We start from the raw sequence: 21,680 nt of genomic DNA on the forward strand, positions 1-21,680 counted from the left end.
CTCTTGTTACCCAGGCTGGAGTGCAATGGCGCGATCTCGGCTCACCGCAGCCTCCGCCTCCTGGGTTCAGGCAACTCTCCTGCCTCAGCCTCCTGAGTAGCTGGGATTCCAGGCATGTGCAACCATGCCCAGCTAATTTTTTGTATTTTTAATACAGTTGGGGTTTCACCATGTTGACCAGGATGGTCTCGATCACTTGACCTCATGATCCACCCACCTCGGCCTCCCAAAGTGCTGGGATTACAGGCTTTATAAGGATACCAATCCTGTTGGATTAAGACCCTACCCTTATGACCTCACTTAATGTTAATTACCTCTTCAAACACCGTGTCCAAATACAGTTACGTCAAGAGTTAGGGCTTCAACATAGGACTTTTTGGAAGGACACAATGCAGTCTATAGCAGGAAGTAATCAGCATATAGATGCTATCTAAAGTCATAGGCCTTAAGGAAAATCTGTATGTAGGAAAGAGGAGGTAGCCTAATATGGAGCTTAGGCACAGTGAGAAAGAGGTCAAGCAGAGGAGGTGCTGTCAGCAAGGGAGACTGGAAAGCAGAATTTGGGAAAGGGGGAAAAAGAGAGAGAATGTGGCACTCTGGAAGAAAAGAATGTGTTGTCTGGATGGAGGATTTTTTCCACTTGGGCAGCATGCTTCTGAGACTCTGGAGCAGGAAGGAGTGTAGAGTGCTGGGGAACTAAAAGAAGACCAGAATGGCTGGAGTATAGAAAGTGAGTAGTAAGGGATGTAGCGGAAAAAGTGGTCAGAGGCCTTGAAGACTTTGATAAAGGTGTTTGTTTTAATCCAGGAGAAATGGGCAGCCATGGGAGGGTTTTAAGCAGTAGAATGCAAGACTCTGGTATGGATTTGTGTCTTAAAAAGATCAATTTGGCTATTGTGTGGAGAAGGTTTAGAGGGGAAATCAACGGATGTGGTTACTGATAGGGATTAAGGGGCTGGTACGAGATGGTGTCGAGACGGAATGGTTGCACCCTTTACTAAGGTGGGTGATGCTGGAGGAAGATTGTGGAATGGCACGGGGAGGTTATGAGTTTACTTGAGACCTAGCTAGTTTGAAGTACTAAGAGAGATTTTAGTTTACGGGAGCCTGCTACTTTTTCTTTTAAGTCTAGAACCTTTTTGTAAAGTAGAACTGGAGAGAATTTCAGTGCTTGTGTTTTTATCCCAACATAATTAAATGAAACTTTAGAACAGATACAGATACATAAATTATAAAATTAGAGGGTCACTGTTTTTTAAGATCTTAAACACCCAAAGGAGTATGCTGGTAATTACTTGTATATATGCTATTTTCAGTTGTTACCAGTAAAGAGAGAATTTTTAAATACTGATGGTTAAGGAAAGGCTAAATGCAAATGATTTTATTAGGTATAAAATTTTTCATTTAGTGGGACTCATGGTTATTGCATCAATAGTTAAACATCTTGAATATTAGATAATTGACTACGATTTAAATGGTAATAATTTTTCTATAATAGACATAGGTTATGTATTTTCTTCCTGTGCTCATTTGGAAATAAAGTTTTTGAAGGTTTTACCTATTTTGGAGATTCTTCAAAAGTAAATCAGCAGTAAGAAAATTTAGGTAGCATTGGCCAGGCGCAGTGGTTCATGCCTGTAATCCTAGCACTTTGGGAGGCTGAGGCTGGAGGATCATGAGGTCAGGAGATCGAGACCATCCTGGCCCACAGTGAAACCCTGTCTCTATTAAAATACAAAAAATTAGCCAGTGTGGTGGTATGTGCCTGCAGTCCCAGCACCCAGAGGCTGAGGCAGGGGAATTGCTTGAACTTGGGAGGCAGAGGTTGCGGTGAGCCAAGATCACACCACTGCACTCCAGCCTGGGAACAGAGTGACACTTCGTCTCAAAAAAGAAAAAGAAAAAAGAAAACTTAGGTAGCATTATTGGATACTTCTAATGTACAAAACATTGTGTCATCAAATACTTTACTGTATTCTATAGAAATAAGACATGAAAGTTTTGAAAAATACCCGTTAAGTTAGCACAGTTTATAGAAAGTCCTTTGTGATATTGATTGCTCTGCATAGTACTTTGTTTAATAATATTTGTACTGTAGATTCAGGCTCCAGAGAGAAATGATTGTGTGATCTGCAGCAAAGAGGTTATATTTGTCTTTTGCATTTGAATCACCATTATCTCTTTTTGTTACATTTAATTACAGGACTGTTCCCTGATGTGGGTGGAGGTTATTTCTTGCCACGACTTCAAGGAAAACTTGGTTACTTCCTGGCATTAACAGGATTCAGACTAAAAGGAAGAGATGTGTACAGAGCAGGAATTGCTACACACTTTGTAGACTCTGAAAAGGTACTTTTTTTTTTGGATGTTTGCATTTTATAATGTTGGAATAACAACACAAAATAGTGTGTGGGAAAGTACAATGGGTAGTTGAGATCCACAGACTTTTGGTGGAATCCTGGTGTGAGTTCTGGACCTATTAGCTAATAGCTGTGTTACCTTGGAAAAAATGCATAAGCACTCTAATTCTGTCTCCTCATATGCAAACTGGAGATAATGATACCTGGATTCAGGGCTGGCACCTTCAGTGAGTGTTTTTAAATGAACAATTAGAGTCTGTTAAAAAAAAAAAAAAAAAGTCATGCCTACCTTAAGAAAGTCTAATATGTACAAATTAAAGTTATATATAAAAAGATAGGTTTTTATTTTATGAGGACATTTTGAAGGCTTCTTTTGGTTATGAATTTCCCTAGTACATTGAAAATAATTGCATTTGACTTTTTAAAAACATCTCTGTTACAAGGAACACATGTTATCTTTGCTTTTTTTTTTTTTTTTTTTTTAAACAGTATGGTCAATTTTCTCAGCACAGGATAATGTAGTGGCAAAGAGTATATAGATAGTCTGAGTTTAAATCTTAACTGGAATTTAGCCTCTTTTGCCCCCACCCCGCTTCCCCATCTGCAGAATGAAGATGACACTATTAGAATAATAGTTGAAACTCCTTGTGTTACATATGACAGAAGACCCAATTCAAGGTAGTTTTGCCCCAGATTACCCAGCAAGAGATTTAGGATATATTTTGCTTCACCTGGCTTAGTTCATTTTGACTAGACTGGCTTATCTCATTCTTGAACCATATGGGTAGGTAGAATGTACCAACTGGCTTATCTAAGTAATGCACGCTCTATTCTTGGATCTGTGGGGTAAAGTCAGCTTCCTAGGAAGCACATGGTCATCAGATAAATATCTGGTCTTAAGGGAAGGATGTTTTTATATAGAGGAAGGAAAGCTATAAAAATTAATTTAGAAAATATTATGTTACATGCTTAGCCCAGTAACTGACATATAGTAAACACTCAAAAATCTTATCATTATTAATATTTTTAATGCAGTTTTATATTTTTAGAGGTGTCCAGATTTTTCATTGAGAGTCTGTTTTATATTACAGAGGATGGTCCGTTTTATCCTCGTATCTATAACTTTCTTCTGTTTTGGATAATGATACCAGAGACTATATTGACAGTTGGCCTAGAATGTGAGTCCCCCCAAGGACCTTTTACAAATGATGATGATTTAGTCTCACACATCCTCTGGCCATTGAAGTAGAACAGCTGGATAGCATTAAAATGTACTATTTGGTCACTAATAGAATTCTCTTCACAAACTTTATAAATTGGTTGTGGAAATTTTTATGTTGATGAACTTTGGGCTCATTTCTTACACTGTTACAGATTATGTAAAATGTATGAAGTATGCAAAATTGAAGGTTGTTTCTGTACACTGTTATGAGGGTTTTCTGTCACATTTGGCTGAAGATTCAGACCTTTCTCTGTGTTGCGGGCATCCTCAGTCACATTGAGCAGACAGCTGTTTCATGCTTCCCTTGAGCTATAACAGGAAGCAAACATGGGCATGCGATTATCCTGTCTGGAAGGGACACCCTTGATTACAGTGGAATTTAGTTTAGTATAAGAGAGAGACCTGATGCATAACCTGTTTCTTTCTTTGTCAGTGTGTTCAGTACTAATATCTGCAGTGAGTAGATGCATTCTCAGGGCCTGTAGAGGATACGAAAAGGAGGACTATACTTTGGGGGTGGGATTAGAAGTGGGTACAAAAGATAAATAACCATTTTTCTCATCTGGCAGAGGTGTAAAGTGTGGTAAGGGTAAAAATATTACAAAGAAAATACTCAAAGAATTCAAAGGAGGAAGAGCTTACCTGTAAGAAAGGACTAGAAGCTTTTTCATAAAGGTTGCAATACAGCTGGCCTTAAGGTGAGTTTATCAGGAAAAGGTATTGTCAGGTAAAGGAAACATTTAATGTAACCACAGGGGCAAGAAACCATTAGCTATATTTTGGGAACAGTAAAAAGTCTTATTTGGCTCAAGGTAGGATACATTAAGTGAGGGATTAGATGGAGAAACAAGTGAAGCTATATTACAGTGCAGTGCATTGACTATGGTAGCCACTAATCATTTGCGGCAATTTTTGTTAAAATTAATTAAAAATATAATTTATAATGTAGGTCTTTGGTTGCAAGTGCTCAATAGACTGAGAGAAACAAAGATGTTTCTGTATCTTCTCCTAAATTTCTTCCATCTTTATCCCTTCCTTTGAAGGCTACATTTGCTGTGTGGGAATACCTGTTTATTCAATTTCAGTCAAAATTTCTTTCAGTGAATCAGCTGAATTAAGAGCATCATAATTTAAAGAGAAGGATTCTAAAAAAGAGGGGATTTTATAAAGCTTTCTGTGTTTCTGTTGGATCTCAGATCTTGCCTTCTTTTTTCTCCCCTTTAGTTGGGCGTGTTAGAGGAAGATTTGTTAGCCTTGAAATCTCCTTCAAAAGAAGATGTTGCAGCTGTCTTAGAAAATTACCATACAGAGGTAATCTTGTTAATACTCTTAACCTCAGGTTTTAATTCATGGGGAGAAGAAGTAATTAAAAAATTAGCAGTTGGTAAATATTATAGTTTGTAAATATAAATAAATGTACTAAGCATTTATTTACTTAAAGCATGGTAGAAGAATCAGTGCTTCACAGTTGTTATAGCCAGCAGCTAACAAGATGACTTCTTCCCTGTGCAGTTGCGTGGCTGTGTTGCCACTGCTGGTTAACTTCGGTGCATAGCCTCGTTATCATTCTTTGCAAGGGTTTTGGCATTTCTGTAATAGGTGTTCAATGTTAACACTATTTGTGGAGCTGTAAACTCTTGACATTTATTTCTATTTAATAAAGTATAATGCAGCATTTATTTTTGATTCCTTACATTGTCTGACTTAAATTTTCAGGTAAGAGCTGATAATATTTAAAAACACTACATGGTTTCTAGATAAACATGATTGCATACATGTTGCCTCCTAAAACACCATTCAAAATTATAATAAATGAATAAAAAGGCATAAACTCACAAAGACAAGTAGAACAGAAGAGGAGACAGTGGCAGACGTGAGATGTTAGTATTTTGGAAGCTTGAAATCAGAAGGATGAGTGCTGCTAACTTAAACCAAAGAACTCTGAAAGCCAATAAGAAGTCAGCTGATTCTTGCTGTAGACCCTTATGATGGGACCAGGTCCCTCTGAAGACTCTTCTAATGGGACCACATCCCTCTGAAGACTAGAATATAGAATGGAGCAGAAGAGAAGGAAGATTTCTTGTAAGTTTAAAAAAATAAGTTATACTTTTTTTTTTTTTTTTTTGAGACAGAGTCTCGCTCTGTCATCCAGGCTGGAGTGCAGTGGCATGATCTTGGCTCACTGCAACCTCCACCTCCCAGGTTCAAGCGATGGTGCCTCAGCCTCCTGAGTAGCTGGGCTTACAGGGATGCACCATCATGACTGGCTAATTTTTGTGTTTTAGTAGAGACAGGGTTTTACCATGTTGGCCAGGCTGGTATCTAACTTCTGACCTCAAATGATCTGCCCTCCTTGGCTTTACATAGTGCTGGGATTGCAGGCGTGAGCACTGTGCCCAGCCCCTCCACAAATCTTCTTGTACGACTAAGAGTAGCTGTCTTCCAATAACCTGGCAGAAGAGTATAGACTGACTCCTTAGAGAAACCAGATCAGGCAAGTCTAGCTGAGGGTAGAGATAAGCGAAGTACTGTACTGAAAAGAGATGAGATATAAGTAAATTGGAAGACCTCTGTTGCTTTTTCTTAGTTGACTTGCAAAATGGCTACATCCCATTCCACTGCTAAGCAATACATTGGAAGAAAAAAACCCCATAGACATTGACATGTCTTAATAACACATCTGACTGATCATCTTATAATGTATCATATAGTTGAGAATCCTGTAACTACAATTGACATTAGACACAAAGCTTCCTAATTTTAGTGCTTTGCATAGAAAAACAAATTTCCGAGGCCAAAACAAACAACAAAGGCACTGGAAGGAAGCAGACAATGCAAGAAGAAAGAAACTTGAAAAACCAAACACCAATTTATAACTATCATCTTGAGATAAGAGGAAAATATTTTACCTATGAAACAACAATGGATACTCTAAAGGTAATTCAAAGAATAATATAGGCATGCCTCAGAGGTAATCTGAGTTTGGTTCCAGACCATGGCAATAAAGCTAGTCACATGGATGTTTTTGTTTTCCAGTGCTCATAAAAGTTTTTACACTATACTGTAGTCTATTAAGTGTGCAAGAACATCATGTCTAAACACAAGTACATATCTTATTTATAATTATTAAATAATTAAATTGGCTAAAAATACTAATGATCATCTGAGTTTCAGTTAGTCATAATCGTTTTACTAGTGAAGGGTCTCGCCTAGATGTTGATGGCTACTGGCTGATCTTGGTAGTGGTTATGCCTGTAAAATTTTAAAAATGATAACAAAATGGGGAGTAAAAAACCCACAACAGATTAAAATCTATGGTTGAGGAAAACTAACAGAAAAGGATAATGAAACAGAAAAAGGAGAGAATGGAAAATGAGAGATGTTATTGTAGGAGGTCTAAAATCTAATTAGGAATTCATAATAGGTAGAGGGAAGGAAATATTTAGAGAAATAGTACTGAAAACATTACCCAGAACTGGAGCACATAAGTACAAATTGGCAGGGCCACTGAGTACTTGGTACACAGAATATGAATATGGAGCACATGAGGATTTCACTTGTTTTATCAGAGCATTTGATAGTCTCCTGTTGTTGAATTGAATAAATATGGGATGAATTATGGTTTGTGGGGGTTTAAAGGCCTTATCAAAGGTTCTACTAAATGTATAGGTGTTAGACTGTAGGGAAGTCATCTAAGACTTACTCAGTACTTTTCTCAAGTGATTTGGAGACCACTGATAGCATTTTGATCAAGTTGATTTAGAACTAAGAAAAATAAGGAAAAAGAATATGGATGAAAAAAAAAACTCTTAGAGTTTAGAGTGATCTGGTCAATAGTAACAATGTGAAATTTAATAAAGATAAGTGCAAATCTTGTGTTTTAACCCAAAGTACTAAATTCAAAAGTGCAGAATAGGAGAAACACAGCCTACAATGGCACAGTTTTAAAAAACAGAAAAGTCTTATTTAATTGGAACTTGGTGTGAATCAGCTGTAATCATAGGCCTGTCTCAACACTAACTCAGAGTTAGTCCAGTTAAGAAAAGTATATCCAAAGTAATCAAGGTCATGCAGAGCCCTCTTGTACTTTGCTACGAGCCAGCCACATCAGCAGCTAAGATACGTGCCCCATAGTTGAAGAATGACTTTGGAAAATTGGAACTTGTCCATAAGAAGGACCCGGATCATGAGGGGACGCAAAACTGCGTCATGTGGGAAATGGTTAAGGTGAAAGAAATTAACTACAACTATAAACATGCTAGAATTGGTTTTTGTTCCAGAATTAAAACAACAGAAACCTAATTATTCAGTTCCAGCATTTGCGAGCTCTTCCTTGAGGTGCTATTTTCTCTCTCTGAAGGTCAGAGCTGCAGAGATACCAGGCATGTGGTGGGAATTTCTCGCTAGTATGAAAATTTGGGCAGGTTGATCTTTCAGGTCCCTTAGAATCCTTAACTTCACAGATACATTTTAATGATAATATGTCAAATGTATTAGTGATTACAAATACTTATACATCTAAATAAAAATATTAGAACATTTATGCCATTGTTGATTTTAAGAGCTAGAGTTCTGTTTGCTGTCTGAATTTTGATCATACAGTGGTAGTTATTTATGAGACTGTTAGATGTAATTTGACTGAAAGGAATAAGTGACAATCTTTCACAAAGTGTATCATTAAATATGAATTTTTAAGGATTAAAATATTGTGTTCAAATTTATTAAAAGATTTTTCTTTTCAAACAGTGTAAGATTGATCGAGACAAGTCTTTTATACTTGAGGAACACTTGGACAAAATTAACAGGTACTTAAAAATCTCAGTTATATATTCCTTTGGAAAGACTATATTAAAATGAACTTGCTAACATTATAATTACCATTAGAATTAACCTGTGTTTGATAGTGCACTGAATTCTGAGATAGCATAGAGCTTTCTTTCTTTTTTTTTTTTTTTTTTTGAGACAGTCTTGCTCTGTCCCCCAGGCTGGAATGCAGTGGCGAGATCTCAGCTCACTGCAACCTTTGAGGTCCCCCACTCCCTACCCCAGGTGTAAGCAGCTCTCCTGCCTCAGCCTCCTGAGTAGCTGGGACTACAGGTGCCTACCATCATACCTGGCTAACATTTGTATTTTTAGTAGAGACAGGGTTTGGCCATGTTGGCCAGGCTAGTCTCCAACTCATGACCTCAGGTGATCCACCCACCTTGGCCTCCCAAAATGTTGGGATTATGGGCGTGAGTCACCATGCCCTGCCAGCATAGGGCACTTTTTCACTTACCTTTGAAAGTAGATTCTTTTTACCGGGTGAAATTCATTATATTTAGTAATCTACCATGAGAATTCATCTTAGTACAGAATATTTTTTTTTAAGTGGTGAAGAGCAGCTAGAAAATAATAATTGAATTAACTTTTATCTTTGTAAATTTATCTTCTCTGAAGATCTTACCAAGCTGACCAGCAAAAAGATTTTGTGCAGTGATTCAAATTCATGTTAGTGCAAAATAACTGTTTTCTTAAGTGGGGAAGAGAAGCTAGAAAATAATTGAATTAACTTTTATCTTTTTAAATTTATCTTCTCTGAAGGTCTTATCAAGCTGATCGGCAAAAAAGATTTTGTGCAATGATTTAAGAGATTGACAGACTGGCTTTGGGAAACAGGAAGAAAAGTATTACAAAATAAGACAACCATCTCTACTATTTAGAAGCATCTACTTTTTGTAGTTGAATTATTTCTTTACATAGAAATATAATAGATGCAAAAATGCAAGTGAAAAAATAAAATGTAGGTTTTATTTTGTATTAGTGAAGGTAGGCTACAAATGCTTACCCAGGGAAGCAATGCTCTGATTCTTTTTACGTCCTGTTAAAGAGATTAGACAATTCTTAATTATTGAAATGGGAGAGGGGGGAAGCCTACGTTCAGATTCATCAGTATGTTAGAAACAGGAAATCACTTGCACACTGGTGAAATCACATTTCCTTTTTTTATAGTTGTTTTTCAGCCAATACTATGGAACAGATTATTGAAAACTTACAACAAGATGGTTCATCTTTTGCCCTAGAGCAGTTGAAGGTAATACTGGGATCCTTTCTGCCTTGACTGAACATGGTGAAGTCCAGTGACAGGGAAGCCTCTCTAACGGGTATTAGTGCTCCATTGGTGACGACATAACCCATGCATTGTGTTTTCTTTTTCCCAAATTTAGGTGAGCTTCAGAAATCTGTTCCACTAACCTTGACCTAAATTCAAGTGCTGTTTCTACCTGCTGGTTGTTGTGGGCAAAGCTAAGCTAGTTTTATGTCCTTTGAATGTAACAGAAGACTTTTGTAAGCATACTTCATTTCCAAATAATCCTCCTTGTCCTGTGGAGGAGGATTTTAGGGACATTTAAATTATATTAGAAGGGCTGAGTCACTGGAGAATAGTCATCTTATGATGTATTTGCAATTGTGACATTGATCTATAAATTCTATTTAATATGGTCTTTCTAAGCAGGAGGTTTAATTAAAAAGTGATCCTTTTTAAACAAGATACTCCATCTCTTGCCATAGCTGAGTCTTATGTAGTGTTTCTGTGTTTCGCGTAACTCAAACTGTTAACAGCAGAAGAGCCATTTTTGTGTAAATGTGTGCATACCAAATGTTGACATTCTTGGACCTCTAGTATGATTATGAAACTTGGAGTATTTCAGACTTCCAGACAAAGAAAAGGTATGTTTACTTATACTTAAAAGGTGTTTTAGCTTGTCTTTATCTGACAGTATTTTTCGTATATTTCATATATATATGTATGTATGTGTGTGTGTGTGTATATATATATTTAGGCTCCACATCATGATTCCATAATATTTTTCTATTTCTAGATGTAATCATAACATTTCAGTTGTCAGGAAACATTGAGAAAAAATTTTAATAGTCTTACCTGTAAAGGTGAAAACATTCCCTCCATTTTCACTGTATTTTGTTGTTGTTGTTGTTGTTTTGAGATAGAGTCTTGCTCTGTTGCCTAGGCTGGAGTACAATAGTGCAATCATAACTCAGTGCAGCCTCAATCTCCCAGGCTCAAGCAATCCTGAGTAGCTGGCACTACAAGCATGTGCCACCATACCTGGCTAATTTTTTGTATTTTTTTGTAGAGACAAGGTTTCACCAGTTGGCCAGGGTGGTCTGGAACTCCTGGGCTCAAGCGATCCACCCACCTCGCTTCCCAAAGTGCTGGGATTACACTGGGATTACAGGCATGAGCCACCACATCTGGCCTTTTACTATATTCTTAAGGGGGAAATCCAAAGTTAATTTGTCCCATGGGATCTTCTTCAGTATTAGAATTTCATTATCTTTCAAGGATAGGCATAAATTAGAGCAGGTAGACCTGCCATTTATTTCCCTAACTCACAAAAGTAGACTGTTATTATTAATAACTTCTAGGAATGTTTATGTAGATAATCATTTTGTATTTCAAGGAATCTGACTTTAAGTTGGTGTATTAGTCAGGGTTGTCTAGAGGGAAAGAACTAATAGTATATATATATATATATATGGGGAGTTTATTCACTATTAACTTATGTGATCACAAGGTCCCACAGTAGGCTGTCTGCAAGCTTAAGAGCAAGGAGAACCAGTTTGAGTCTCAAAACTGAAGAACTTGGAGTCTGATGTTAGAGGGCAGGAAGCATCCAGCATGAGAGAAAGATGTAGGCTGGAGGCTTGGCCAGTCTCTCCTTTTCATGTTTTTCTGTCTGCTTTATACTCGCTGGCAGCTGATTAGATTGTGCTCACCAGATGAAGGGTGGATCTGCTTTCCCTAGCCCACTGACTCAAATGTTTAATTTCTTCTGGCTGCACCTTCACAGAGACACCCAGAATCAATACTTTGTATCCTTCAATCCATTGAAGTTGACACTCAGTAATCACCATCACAGGTCCACCCCTGGTCAACTTGAACCCATACATATCTCCTGAGATCATATATAATCTTCAAATAAAGACAATAATGTCATAATTATGCCTGACAAAATACAGCTATTTTTCTTACAACCAGAAATGCACCAGTTCCCCACCCAAATACTATTACATAAAGTTAACAGTACTTACATGCTGATATGAAGTCAATAAATCTTATGTTATGTAACGGAAAAGGAAATAAAGATACTTGCTTAGTATAAGTATATGCATGCACAAATGTGTTTTTAGCAAAAGATGGAGGAAATACTCATGATAATTAAAACCTCCATTTCTGCAGCTGGTCACATGGTTGTAGCTGGTACTGATGATTTCTCTACTACCCATTCTGTGTTCCCTTTGCCTTCAGCAAGTACCTCAGCAGATTGTGGGTTTTTTCCTGGTGGAGTGACCCAAACCTTTCATTCCTGAGGGGTCTGGGTCATTTGTAGTCCTGCCTGGATTGGGCTGTTGTAGTTTCCCATTGACCGTAATCACAGGGCATGGTAATACTAAGAGACACCCTAATCGATCTCCTCTATTCCATGCATATTCTTCCTTACCTCTGTTGTGGAGTAAAAGACTGATTTCATCTTGATAGTGTCAGCCAGTCACCCCAGCCAAAACTGTAACTCCTTTCTTAGCCTGTTGACTTAAAGGTAGGAGGAGCCCAAAGTGTCCAGGTGCCAGTCTTCCAGTTTAATGGAATCGTTGTTGTGTCTCCTGATGGCAGCATTCCCCCCTCTGGAACTAAGACCTCTAGGCCAGCAGAATGTAACGTCACAGGAACAGGAAGCAGAAATTTTGCTAGTGGATCAGTAGGGGTGATGGTAAGTGGTGCCACTTCCACTTCTACCCTTGATTCCTGGACCCATGAATTCTGGCTATGGGAGAAACAGTGCCATATATTGGACACTGTATACTCAGAACATACACAGCCTTCTGGAGAACTTTGCCCCAGCCCTGCAAAATATTGTCACCTAGTTGACGTAATTGGGACTTCAAAAGGCATTCCATCATTTGTCAGTCCAGCTGCTTCACGATGGTAGGGAACATAGACCAGTGAATTCCATGAGCATGAGCCCAGTGCTGCACTTCTTTAGCCATAAAGTGAGTGCCTTGGTCAGAGGCAATGCAGTGTGGAACACCATGACAGTGGATGAGGCATTCCATGAGTCTGTGGATGGCAGTCTTGGCAGAAGCGTTACATGCAGGGTAAGCAAACCCATATCTGGAGTAAGTGTCTGTTCCAGTGAGGGAAAACCTCTGCCCTTTCCATGATGGAAGAGGTTCACTGTAATCAACCTGCCACCAAGTAGCTGGCTGATCACCCCGAGGAATGGTGCCATATCGAGGGCTCAGTGTTGGTCTCTGCTGCTGGAAGATTGGGCACTCAGTAGTGGCTGTAGCCAGGTCAGTCTTGGTGAGTGGAAGTTCATATTGCTCAGCCCTTACATAACCTCCATCCCTACCACCATGGCCACTTTGTTCATGGGCCCATTGGGTGATGACAGGGTTGGCTGGGGAAAGCGACTGATTGGTGTCCACAGAACAGGTCATCCTACCCACTTGATTATTAAACTCTGCTGAGGTCATCCCTTGGTGAGCACTCACATGAGATACAAATATCTTCATGGTTTTTGACCACTCAAGAGAGGGCCATCTGCATACCTCTTCCCCAAATTTATTTGTCACCAATTTTCCATTCATGTTTCTTCCAAGTCCCTGGCCATCCAGCCAAACCATTGGCTACAGCCCATGAATCAGTATATAATCACACATCTGGCCATTTTTCCTTCCATGCAAAGTGTACAACCAGGTGCACTGCTCAAGGTTCTGTCCTCTATGAAGATATCCCTTTACTACTGTCCTTCAGGGATGTTCTAGAAAGGGGCTGTCATGCTGCAACTGTTCACTTTTGGGTGATGCTTGCATATTGTGCAGACCCTTTGTGAGCCATGTCCTAGTCTTCTGTTCCTCTGTCAACTGATCATAGGGAACTCCCCATAAGGCCACCAGTGCCAGCTGGGAGACAGAAGTCAGGGTGGCAGGAGAGGAGACCATGGGCATTTGAGCTACTTCTTCATGTAATTTACTTGTACCTTCAGGACCTGCTCAAACCCGATCACGTATATACCACTGCCATTTGATAATGAAATGCTGCTGTGTACAACCCACGTTATGGCTAGATGGGTCAAAAAGCACTCAGTTCTTGATAGGCAGTTCAAGTAGTATCTTGACAGGGCCCACACCACTGGACCCTTAGAAATTTTACTGAGATAGTAGGTCCCTGAATTTTAGTCGGATTTATTTCCCATCCTCTGGCACACAGATATCTCACCAGTAAGTCCCGTGTATTTTCTGCTCGCTGGATCCAGTCAGCATAATGTCATCAATGTAATGGACCGGTGTGGTATCTTGCAGAAGTGAAAAGTGATCAGGGTCTCTCCAAATAAGGTTATGACACAAGTAGAGAGAGTATATATATCCCTGAGGTATAACAGTAAAGGTGTGTTGCTGGCCTTGCCAGCTGAAGACAAATTGCTTCTGGTGGGCTTTATGGACAGGAATGGAGAAAAAGGCATTTGCCAAGTCAGTGGCTGCATACCAGGTAACAGGAAATGTGTTAATTTGCTGAAACAATGAAACCACATCTGGTAAAGTAGCTGAAATTGGAGTTACCACCTGGTTAAGCTTATGACAATCCACTTTCATTCTCCAAGATCCAGCTGTCTTCTGCACAGGCCAAATGGGAGCGTTGAAAGGGGATGTGGTGGGAATCACTGCCCCTGCATCTTTCAAGTCCTTGATCATAGGACTAATCTCCACAATCCCTCCAGGAGTACAATATTGTTTTGGATTTACTATTTTACTAGGTAGAGGCAGCTCTAATGGCTTCTGTTTGGCCTTTCCCACCGTAATAGCCCTTACCCTACCAGGCAGGGAGCCAATCGGAGTGGTGGGGGAGGTTCTGCCAGCTGCTAAGTATGTTCATGCCAATTATGCATTCTGGCACTGGGGAAATAACCACAAGATGAGTCCAGCGATCTACTGGACCTACTCTAAGTCAGACCTGAGCAACAACTTTATTAATTACTTGACCACCATAAGCCCCTACTTTAACTGGAAGACCACAATGACGTTTTGAGTCCCTGGAATCAATGTCAGCACAGAGTCAGTGTCTAGTAGTTCCTGAAAGGTTTGATTATTTCCCTTTTTTCAGTGCAATTACCCTGCAAAAAGGCCAGAGGTCTCCTTGGGGAAGGATGGGAGAAAAATTTACAGCATAAATTGTTGGTCATGTAGTGGGGTCCTTTCTCAAGGGGACCTGGTGCCATTCCTTCTGAATATAGAAAAAGAGGGACTCCTCCCTAACCCATTTTATGAGGCCAGTATCATCCTGATAACAAAACCTGGCAATAAAAGAAAATTTCAGGCCAATATCCCTGATGAAAATCGATGCAAAAATCCCCAATAAAATACTGGCAAACTAAATCCAGAAGCACATCATAAAGCTTATCCACCACAAATCAAGTTGGCTTCATGCCTGGGATGCAAGGCTGGTTCAACATATGCAAATGAATAAATGTATCCATTATACAAACAGAACCAGTGTCAAAACCCACATGATTATCTTAATAGATGCAGAAAAGTTCTTCAATAAAATTCAGCACCCTTCATGCTGAAAACAATAAACTAGGTATTGAGGGAAGGTATCTCAAAATAATAAGAACTATTTATGACAAATCCATAGCCAATATCATACCAATATTTATGACAAACCCATAGCCAATGGGCTGAAAGTGTTCCCTTTGAATACTGGCACAAGACAAGGATGCCCTCTCTCACCACCCCTATTCAACATAGTATCGGAAGTTCTGACCAGGGCATTCAGACAAGAGAAAGAAAGAAAGGATATTCACATAGGAAGAGAGGAAGTCAAATTGTCTCAGTTTGCAGATGCCATGATTGTATATTTAGAAAACCCCTTTGTCTCAGCCCAAAAACTCCTTAAGGTGATAAGCAAAGTCAGCAAAATCTCAGGACACAAAATCAATGTGCAAAAATCACAAGCATTCCTATATACCAAAAATAGACAACCAAATCATGAGGGAACTCCCATTTACAATTGCTACAAAGAGAACGAAATACCTAGGAATACAATTTACAAGGGACATGAACGACCTCTTTAAGGAGAACTACAAACCACTTCTCAACAAAATTTTGAGAGAGGACTCAAATGGAAAAACATTCCATGCTTATGGATTGGAAGATTTATTATCATGAAAATGGCCATAGTGCCCAAAGTAATTTATAGATTGAGTACTGTTCCCATCAAGCTATCATTGACTTTCTTCACAGATCTAGAAAAAAACTACTTTAAATTTTGTATGGAACCAAGAAAGAGCCCATACACTCAGAGAATCCTAAGCAAAAAGAACAAAGTTGGAAGCATCACACTATCTGACTTCAAACTACACTACAAGGCTACAGTAACTAAAATAGCATGATACTGGTACCAAAGCAGATATATAGACCAATGGAACAGAACAGAGGCCTCAGAAATAACACCACACATCTACAACCATCTGATCTTTGACAAACCTGACAAAAACAAGCAATGAGGAAAGGATTCCCTATTTACTAAATGATGCTGGGAAAACTGGCCAGCCATATGTAGAAAACTGAAATGGGACTCCTTCCTTACACCTTATACACAAATTAACTCAAGATATATTAAAGACTTAAATGTAAGACCTAAAATCATAAAAATCCTAGAAGAAAAACTGGGCAATACCATTCAGGACTGTTGTGAACTGAACGCGAGCCCAGGAATCTCGTCCAGCGAGAGGGTCCCAAACCTGGAAGAGAGCGCGCGCTGGAAAAAAGGAGACAGAAAAGGCGAGGTCTGGAGGGCTACATGCGCTATGCTCATGCAGCAATTTTATTTCTGCAATGTGTTTCATTATATACTTTTCTGAAGTTAAAGTTGTTTACACCAGATTAACGTACTTAAGTTACAGTAAGCAAGTTACGCCCAGTAAGTAAGTTAAGCTCAGTAAGTAGGCTACGCGCAGTAAGTAGGTTACTTCCAGTAAGTAGGTTATGCCCAATAGGTCAAGGTAAGTAAATTACAGTTACGCCCTGTAAGCTATGGTAAATAAGTTACACTTATGCCCTGTAAGTTACGGTAAGTAAGTTACCAAGTGTAAATATTTAAGTTAATATATTGCAATGAAGGTAACACGGGTCCAAAATGAACACAATGAGACAATAAACCATAAGAAGCCGAAAGTAGACACAATGCCTCCCAAGTCCTCATATCCATAAAGTAATGTCTGTTAATTATTTTGGATAACATATAGTTCCTCTCTCGGTTCCTACTTTCCCTCAGCTCGACTCCCCCAACCGGGGATCTGTGTCCGGGCTCAAGCTCACCGTATGGCGAGGCCCATTTCCCAGGGGCCTCAGCAGGAGCGATCTTCACAGATTCCCTCACAGGACATATGCATGGGCAAAGAATTCATGACTAAAACACCAAAGCAATGGCAACAAAAGCCAAAATTGACAAATGGGATCTATGCTGTACAGCAAAAGAAACTGTCATCAGAATGAACAGATAACCTACAGAATGGGAGAAAAATTTTGCAATCTATCCATCTGACAAAAGTATAATATTTAGAATCTACAAGGAACTAAACAAATTTATAAGATCCCCGCCTACCGAGTTTGGCAACCCACTATAAAGACTCAGCATATATTATTATGGTTTTTGTCATAAAATTGATGGCAAAAAGTACAATTGTTCTGCACCAACGTATAATTATACTCTTGTGGCACAAGAATACAAAGCAGAATCAGCAAAGGGAGAAGCATACAGGATGGAGTCTGGAAGAAGCCAGGTGTAAGCACCTAAGAGTCCTCTTCCAGTGGAGACTAACACTTCCAGCAACTAGTTGAGATCTTGTGAAGCACATTAGAAACTTGGTGCGCAGGAATTTTATTGGGGACTCGTAGTATGGGCACTCTGCCTAGCATATACCCAAATTCCAAATTCCAAATTCCCCAAAGGAAAGCAGGTGTTGAATCGTTTTTGTAGAATACTTGCATTTGCATATGTTTCTTTGGGTTTATCCCTAGGTATTTGGTGGGTTTTGATGCATGTTCACGTGGTGTCATTTTAAAATTTAATTTTCTATTTTTTGATATATAGAAATAAATACATGAGACAGTCTTGCTCTATTGCCCAGGCTGGAGTGCAGTGGTGCAATCTTGGCTCACTGCAACCTCCGCCTCCTGGGTTCAAATGATTCTTGTGCCTCAGCATCCTGAGTTGCTGGGATTACAGGTCCCTACCACCACACCTGGCTAATTTTTGTATTTTTAGTAAAGACAGGGTTTTACCATGTTGTCCAGGCTGGTTTTGAACTCCTGACCTCAGGTCAACCATAATGCAGAATAGGAATTCATTATTTGGGGCTTTTCCTACCTGTCAATTTAACTGTTATGTTTTTACTGACTTCTTACAAAGTGATTGCGTAAACTGTTTTAGATTTTCCTTAAAAAAAAAAAAAAAAAATCCAGGGTTGGCCTCCCAAAGTGTTGGGATTACAAGTGTAAGCCACCATGCTGCCCTGAAATTAAATTTTATGTATTGACCTTGTATCTAATGGTTTTGCTAAACTCACTTATTTTTTAAATGAGTTATTTATGGTTTGCAGATTACTTTGAATTTTCATCATTTGTATACATAATGTCTTCTTTCCTTCTTTCTTTATTCCTTCTTTTCCTTTTCTCCTTTCACTGCCTCCCTTCCTCCCCTCCCTTCCTCTCTCCCCTCCCTTCTTCCTTCCCCTCCCTTCCTCTTTCCCTTCCTCCCTTCCTTTCTTCTCTCCCTTTTTCCCCTCCTTTCCTCTTTCCCTTCCTCCCCCCTCCCCTCCCTCCCTCCCTCTCTTTCCTCCCCTCCTCTCTCTCCCTTCTTCCCCCTCCCTCCCATCCTCTCCCTCCCTCCGTCCCTTTCTTCCATCTTCTCCCTCCATCCCTTCCTCCCCTCCTCTCTCTCCTTCCCTTCCTCCCCTCCCCTCTCTCCTTCCCTTTCTCCCCTCCTCTCCCTCCCTCCCTTCCTCCCCTCCTCTCCCTCCCTCCCTTCCTCCCCTCCTCTCCTTTCTTCCCTCCTCTCCTTTTCTCCCTTCCTCTCCCTCCCTCCCTTCCCTCTTCTCCCTCCCTTCCTCCTCTCCCCTCCCCTCCCTCCCTCCTTTCCTTCCTCCCCTCCTCTCCCTCTGATCCCTCCCTCCCTTCCCCTCCTCCTCCCCTCCCTCCCTCCCTCCCCCTCTTCCCTCCCTCCCCTTTCTCCCCTTTCTCCTCCCTCCTTCCCCTCCCTTCCCTCCTTCTTCCCACTCTCCCTCCCTCTCATACCCCCTTTATTTCTCCCTTCTCACCAACTTCCTGTACTGGCTAACACCACCAACACAATATTCAGTAGAGATGATGATAGTAGCCATCTTTGTCTTATTCCCAGTCTTAAGGGGAAAGCTTTAAAGAACATTAAAAATATTGATTGTTATAGGTTTTCTGTGGATATTCTTTATCAGTGTGAAGAAGTTAATTCTATGCCTAGTTGGTGAAGAGAGTTTTTTAAATTATTGTATTGAATGAGTGTTGGATTTTATCATATTTTTTTCTGCACCTATTGAGATGATCATATGACTCTTTTGCCCTTTCTCTATTAATGTGGTATATTACAATAATTTTTTGATGATCAAATGTTTTTAATTTTGAGGAAGTCTAATTTATCTTTGTTTTTCTCTTTTATGAGTACTGATTTCTGTGTGCTAAGAAAAGTTTACCTACTTGCAAAATACCGTACTGTGCTTTCTTTTGGAAGATTTCTAGTTACTGCTTTTTTGTTTAGGTTTAAATCTATCTCACATTAATTTTTTGAGCATAGTATAAAATATAGAAGTCCAGGTTAATTTTTCTCACATTGTTATAAAATTGTTCCAGCACAGTTTGTTGAAAAATTTTTCTTCCCCAGTGGATTGCATCGGTGCCTTTTGTCAAAAATCAAATGACTGTAGATAGATGGGAGTCTGTTTCTGGGTCAATGGCTTTTGAACATGAACTATTTAGCATTTTTGGAAGAAGCCTTAATTTTTCATAACCCATCCTATTTTGATTACTGTAGCCTTGTAGTATATAGTTTGAAGTCAGGTATTGTGATGTCTCCAGCTTTCTTCTTTTTTTTTTTTCTTTTCTTTTTTGGGGCTTCGGATTGTCTTGGCTATGTGGGTTCCTTTTTGGTTCCATAGGAAGTTTAAGGTGTTTTTTTTCCAGTTCTGTGAAGAAGGTCAGTGGTAGCTTGATGGGGATAGCATTGAATCTATAAATTACTTTGAGCAGTATGGCCATTTTCACGATATTGATTCTTCAGTACCATGAGCATGGAATGTTTTTCCATTTGTTTGTGTCCTCTCTTATTTCTTTGAGAGTGGTTTGTAGTTCTCCTTGAAGAGGTCCTTCACATTCCTTGTTTGTTGTATTCCTAGGTATTTTATTATCTTTGTAGCAATTGTGAATGGGAGTTCATTCATGATTTGGCTATTTGTCTGTTATTGGTGTATAGGAATGCTTGTGATTTCTGCACATTGATTGATTTTGTATCCTGAGACTTTCCTGAAGTTATTTATCATCTTAAAGAAATTTTGGGCTGAGACAATGGGGTCTTCTAAATATATAATCACGTTTTCTCCAGTCTTAACTTTTAAAGTTTGCCTTAAGTTACCTTAATTATTTTTATTCTTTTAGGGTCATTGTGTGGTGGGGTTAAAGGAAGTAGTGGGACCGGGAGTTAAAGTAATTCTGGGTGGACTTGAGGTGGGATTGGTGACTTGCCGAAGAGCTAACCGTCCCACGGGATCCCTTCCTGAGATATTTATTGCTCATTTTTACTTCTTGTGGTCCTGGTCTAGAGAAGCTGGGTTGTTTATGGTAATTAATATATGATTGCATTTTAAATGTTTACAGTTAGGTGGCATGGGCCCCTTATATTTTATTCTTTACGGGTTTGGTTTTGGAAGAATGACTCACCTGGCCTTGATGTTGAGTGGTCCACCAGACCTGATTCCAGCTAGCACAGGGCTTTTCTGAGGGGGCCCAATAAAGGTCTGTTTTAGGACATAGGTATTTGTCTGCTTGTGACAATTGCCTTTGGTTTTCTAAATTCCTGCAAGATGAGACTTGGCAGGCATTAAACTTTATAGTTTGTGGGGTGGGGATGGAGGTTTTAGTTACATTGACTATTGGTTTGATTGGATAGTTCCTTCTTTCCACCCCTAGTACTGGGCCCTATCCAACACTTAGGTCTTCTTTCACCCCTTGTGTTAGGATTAATCCTAACCATATCCACCCCCAATGATGGAGCCTGCTCATAGCTTCCTTTTAGGTTTTCCTTATAGTTAGCTTTAAGGGTTTCTTAGGTGATTTATACACTCCACATTCACCCTTTTCCCTTTCTTTTGGGGGGTTCATTTATGAGTCTTGACCTGAGTGTAAGGTGTTCACCCCTGTTCAGCTGTTCATATGGCTGTGTCAGTGATCAGGAGCAGTTGATAGGGACCTTGCCAGTTTGGGTGGAGCATGTCTTTTTTCCAGGTTTTAATTAGCATGGAGTCGCCAGACTGGAAGTGGTGGTGACCTGTGAACTCAAGAAGTGGGGTTCAAGTTGGAGGATTTTTTAACCTAAGGGGTGGCAGGGTGGAGGATATGCCCAGTGTATGATTTTTTTTTTTAATGGTCTTTGGTTTTCATAGTAGGAAGGTTAGTAATCCTGCCTAAATATGAGAATGCTTTGAAATGGCCTTAACACAGGAGACGTTTTTCTGGTAGTCTGTGTTTTTTGTTTTGTTTTGTTTTGAGTTGGAGTCTTACTCTGTCACCCAGGCTGGAGTGCTGTGGTGCAATCTTGACTCACTGCAGCCTCGCCTCCCAGATTCAAACTGTTCTGCTGCCTCAGCCTCCCGAGTAGGTAGGATTACAGGCACATGCCTCCAGGCCCAGCTAATTTTTGTAGTTTTCGTAGAGATGGGGTTTCACCATGTTGGCCAGGCTGGTCTTGAACTCCTGACCTCAGGTGTTCTTGCCCTTCTGCAGCCTTACTG

At 39.6% G+C, this 21,680-nt stretch overlaps 1 protein-coding gene across 8 annotated transcripts in view; it reads left to right on the forward strand.

Annotated features, from left to right (window-relative positions):
• Positions 1-21,680, forward strand: part of HIBCH (3-hydroxyisobutyryl-CoA hydrolase) — a 146,333-nt gene that overhangs the window by 104,323 nt on the left and 20,330 nt on the right. For all 8 annotated transcript variants that reach the window (XR_013518842.1, XR_013518841.1, XR_013518843.1 and 5 more), the window contains 4 exons: positions 2,204-2,349; positions 4,807-4,893; positions 8,329-8,387; positions 9,574-9,655. Coding sequence is in view for 5 of the 8 variants with exons in the window: in XM_078327082.1 (XP_078183208.1) it covers positions 2,204-2,349; positions 4,807-4,893; positions 8,329-8,387; positions 9,574-9,655 (374 nt within the window). In the remaining 3 variants the exon portion in view is untranslated. The remainder of the gene's footprint in view (positions 1-2,203; positions 2,350-4,806; positions 4,894-8,328; positions 8,388-9,573; positions 9,656-21,680) is intronic.

Source organism: Callithrix jacchus, chromosome 6 (assembly GCF_049354715.1).
Source record: "Callithrix jacchus isolate 240 chromosome 6, calJac240_pri, whole genome shotgun sequence".
NCBI lineage: Eukaryota > Metazoa > Chordata > Mammalia > Primates > Cebidae > Callithrix > Callithrix jacchus.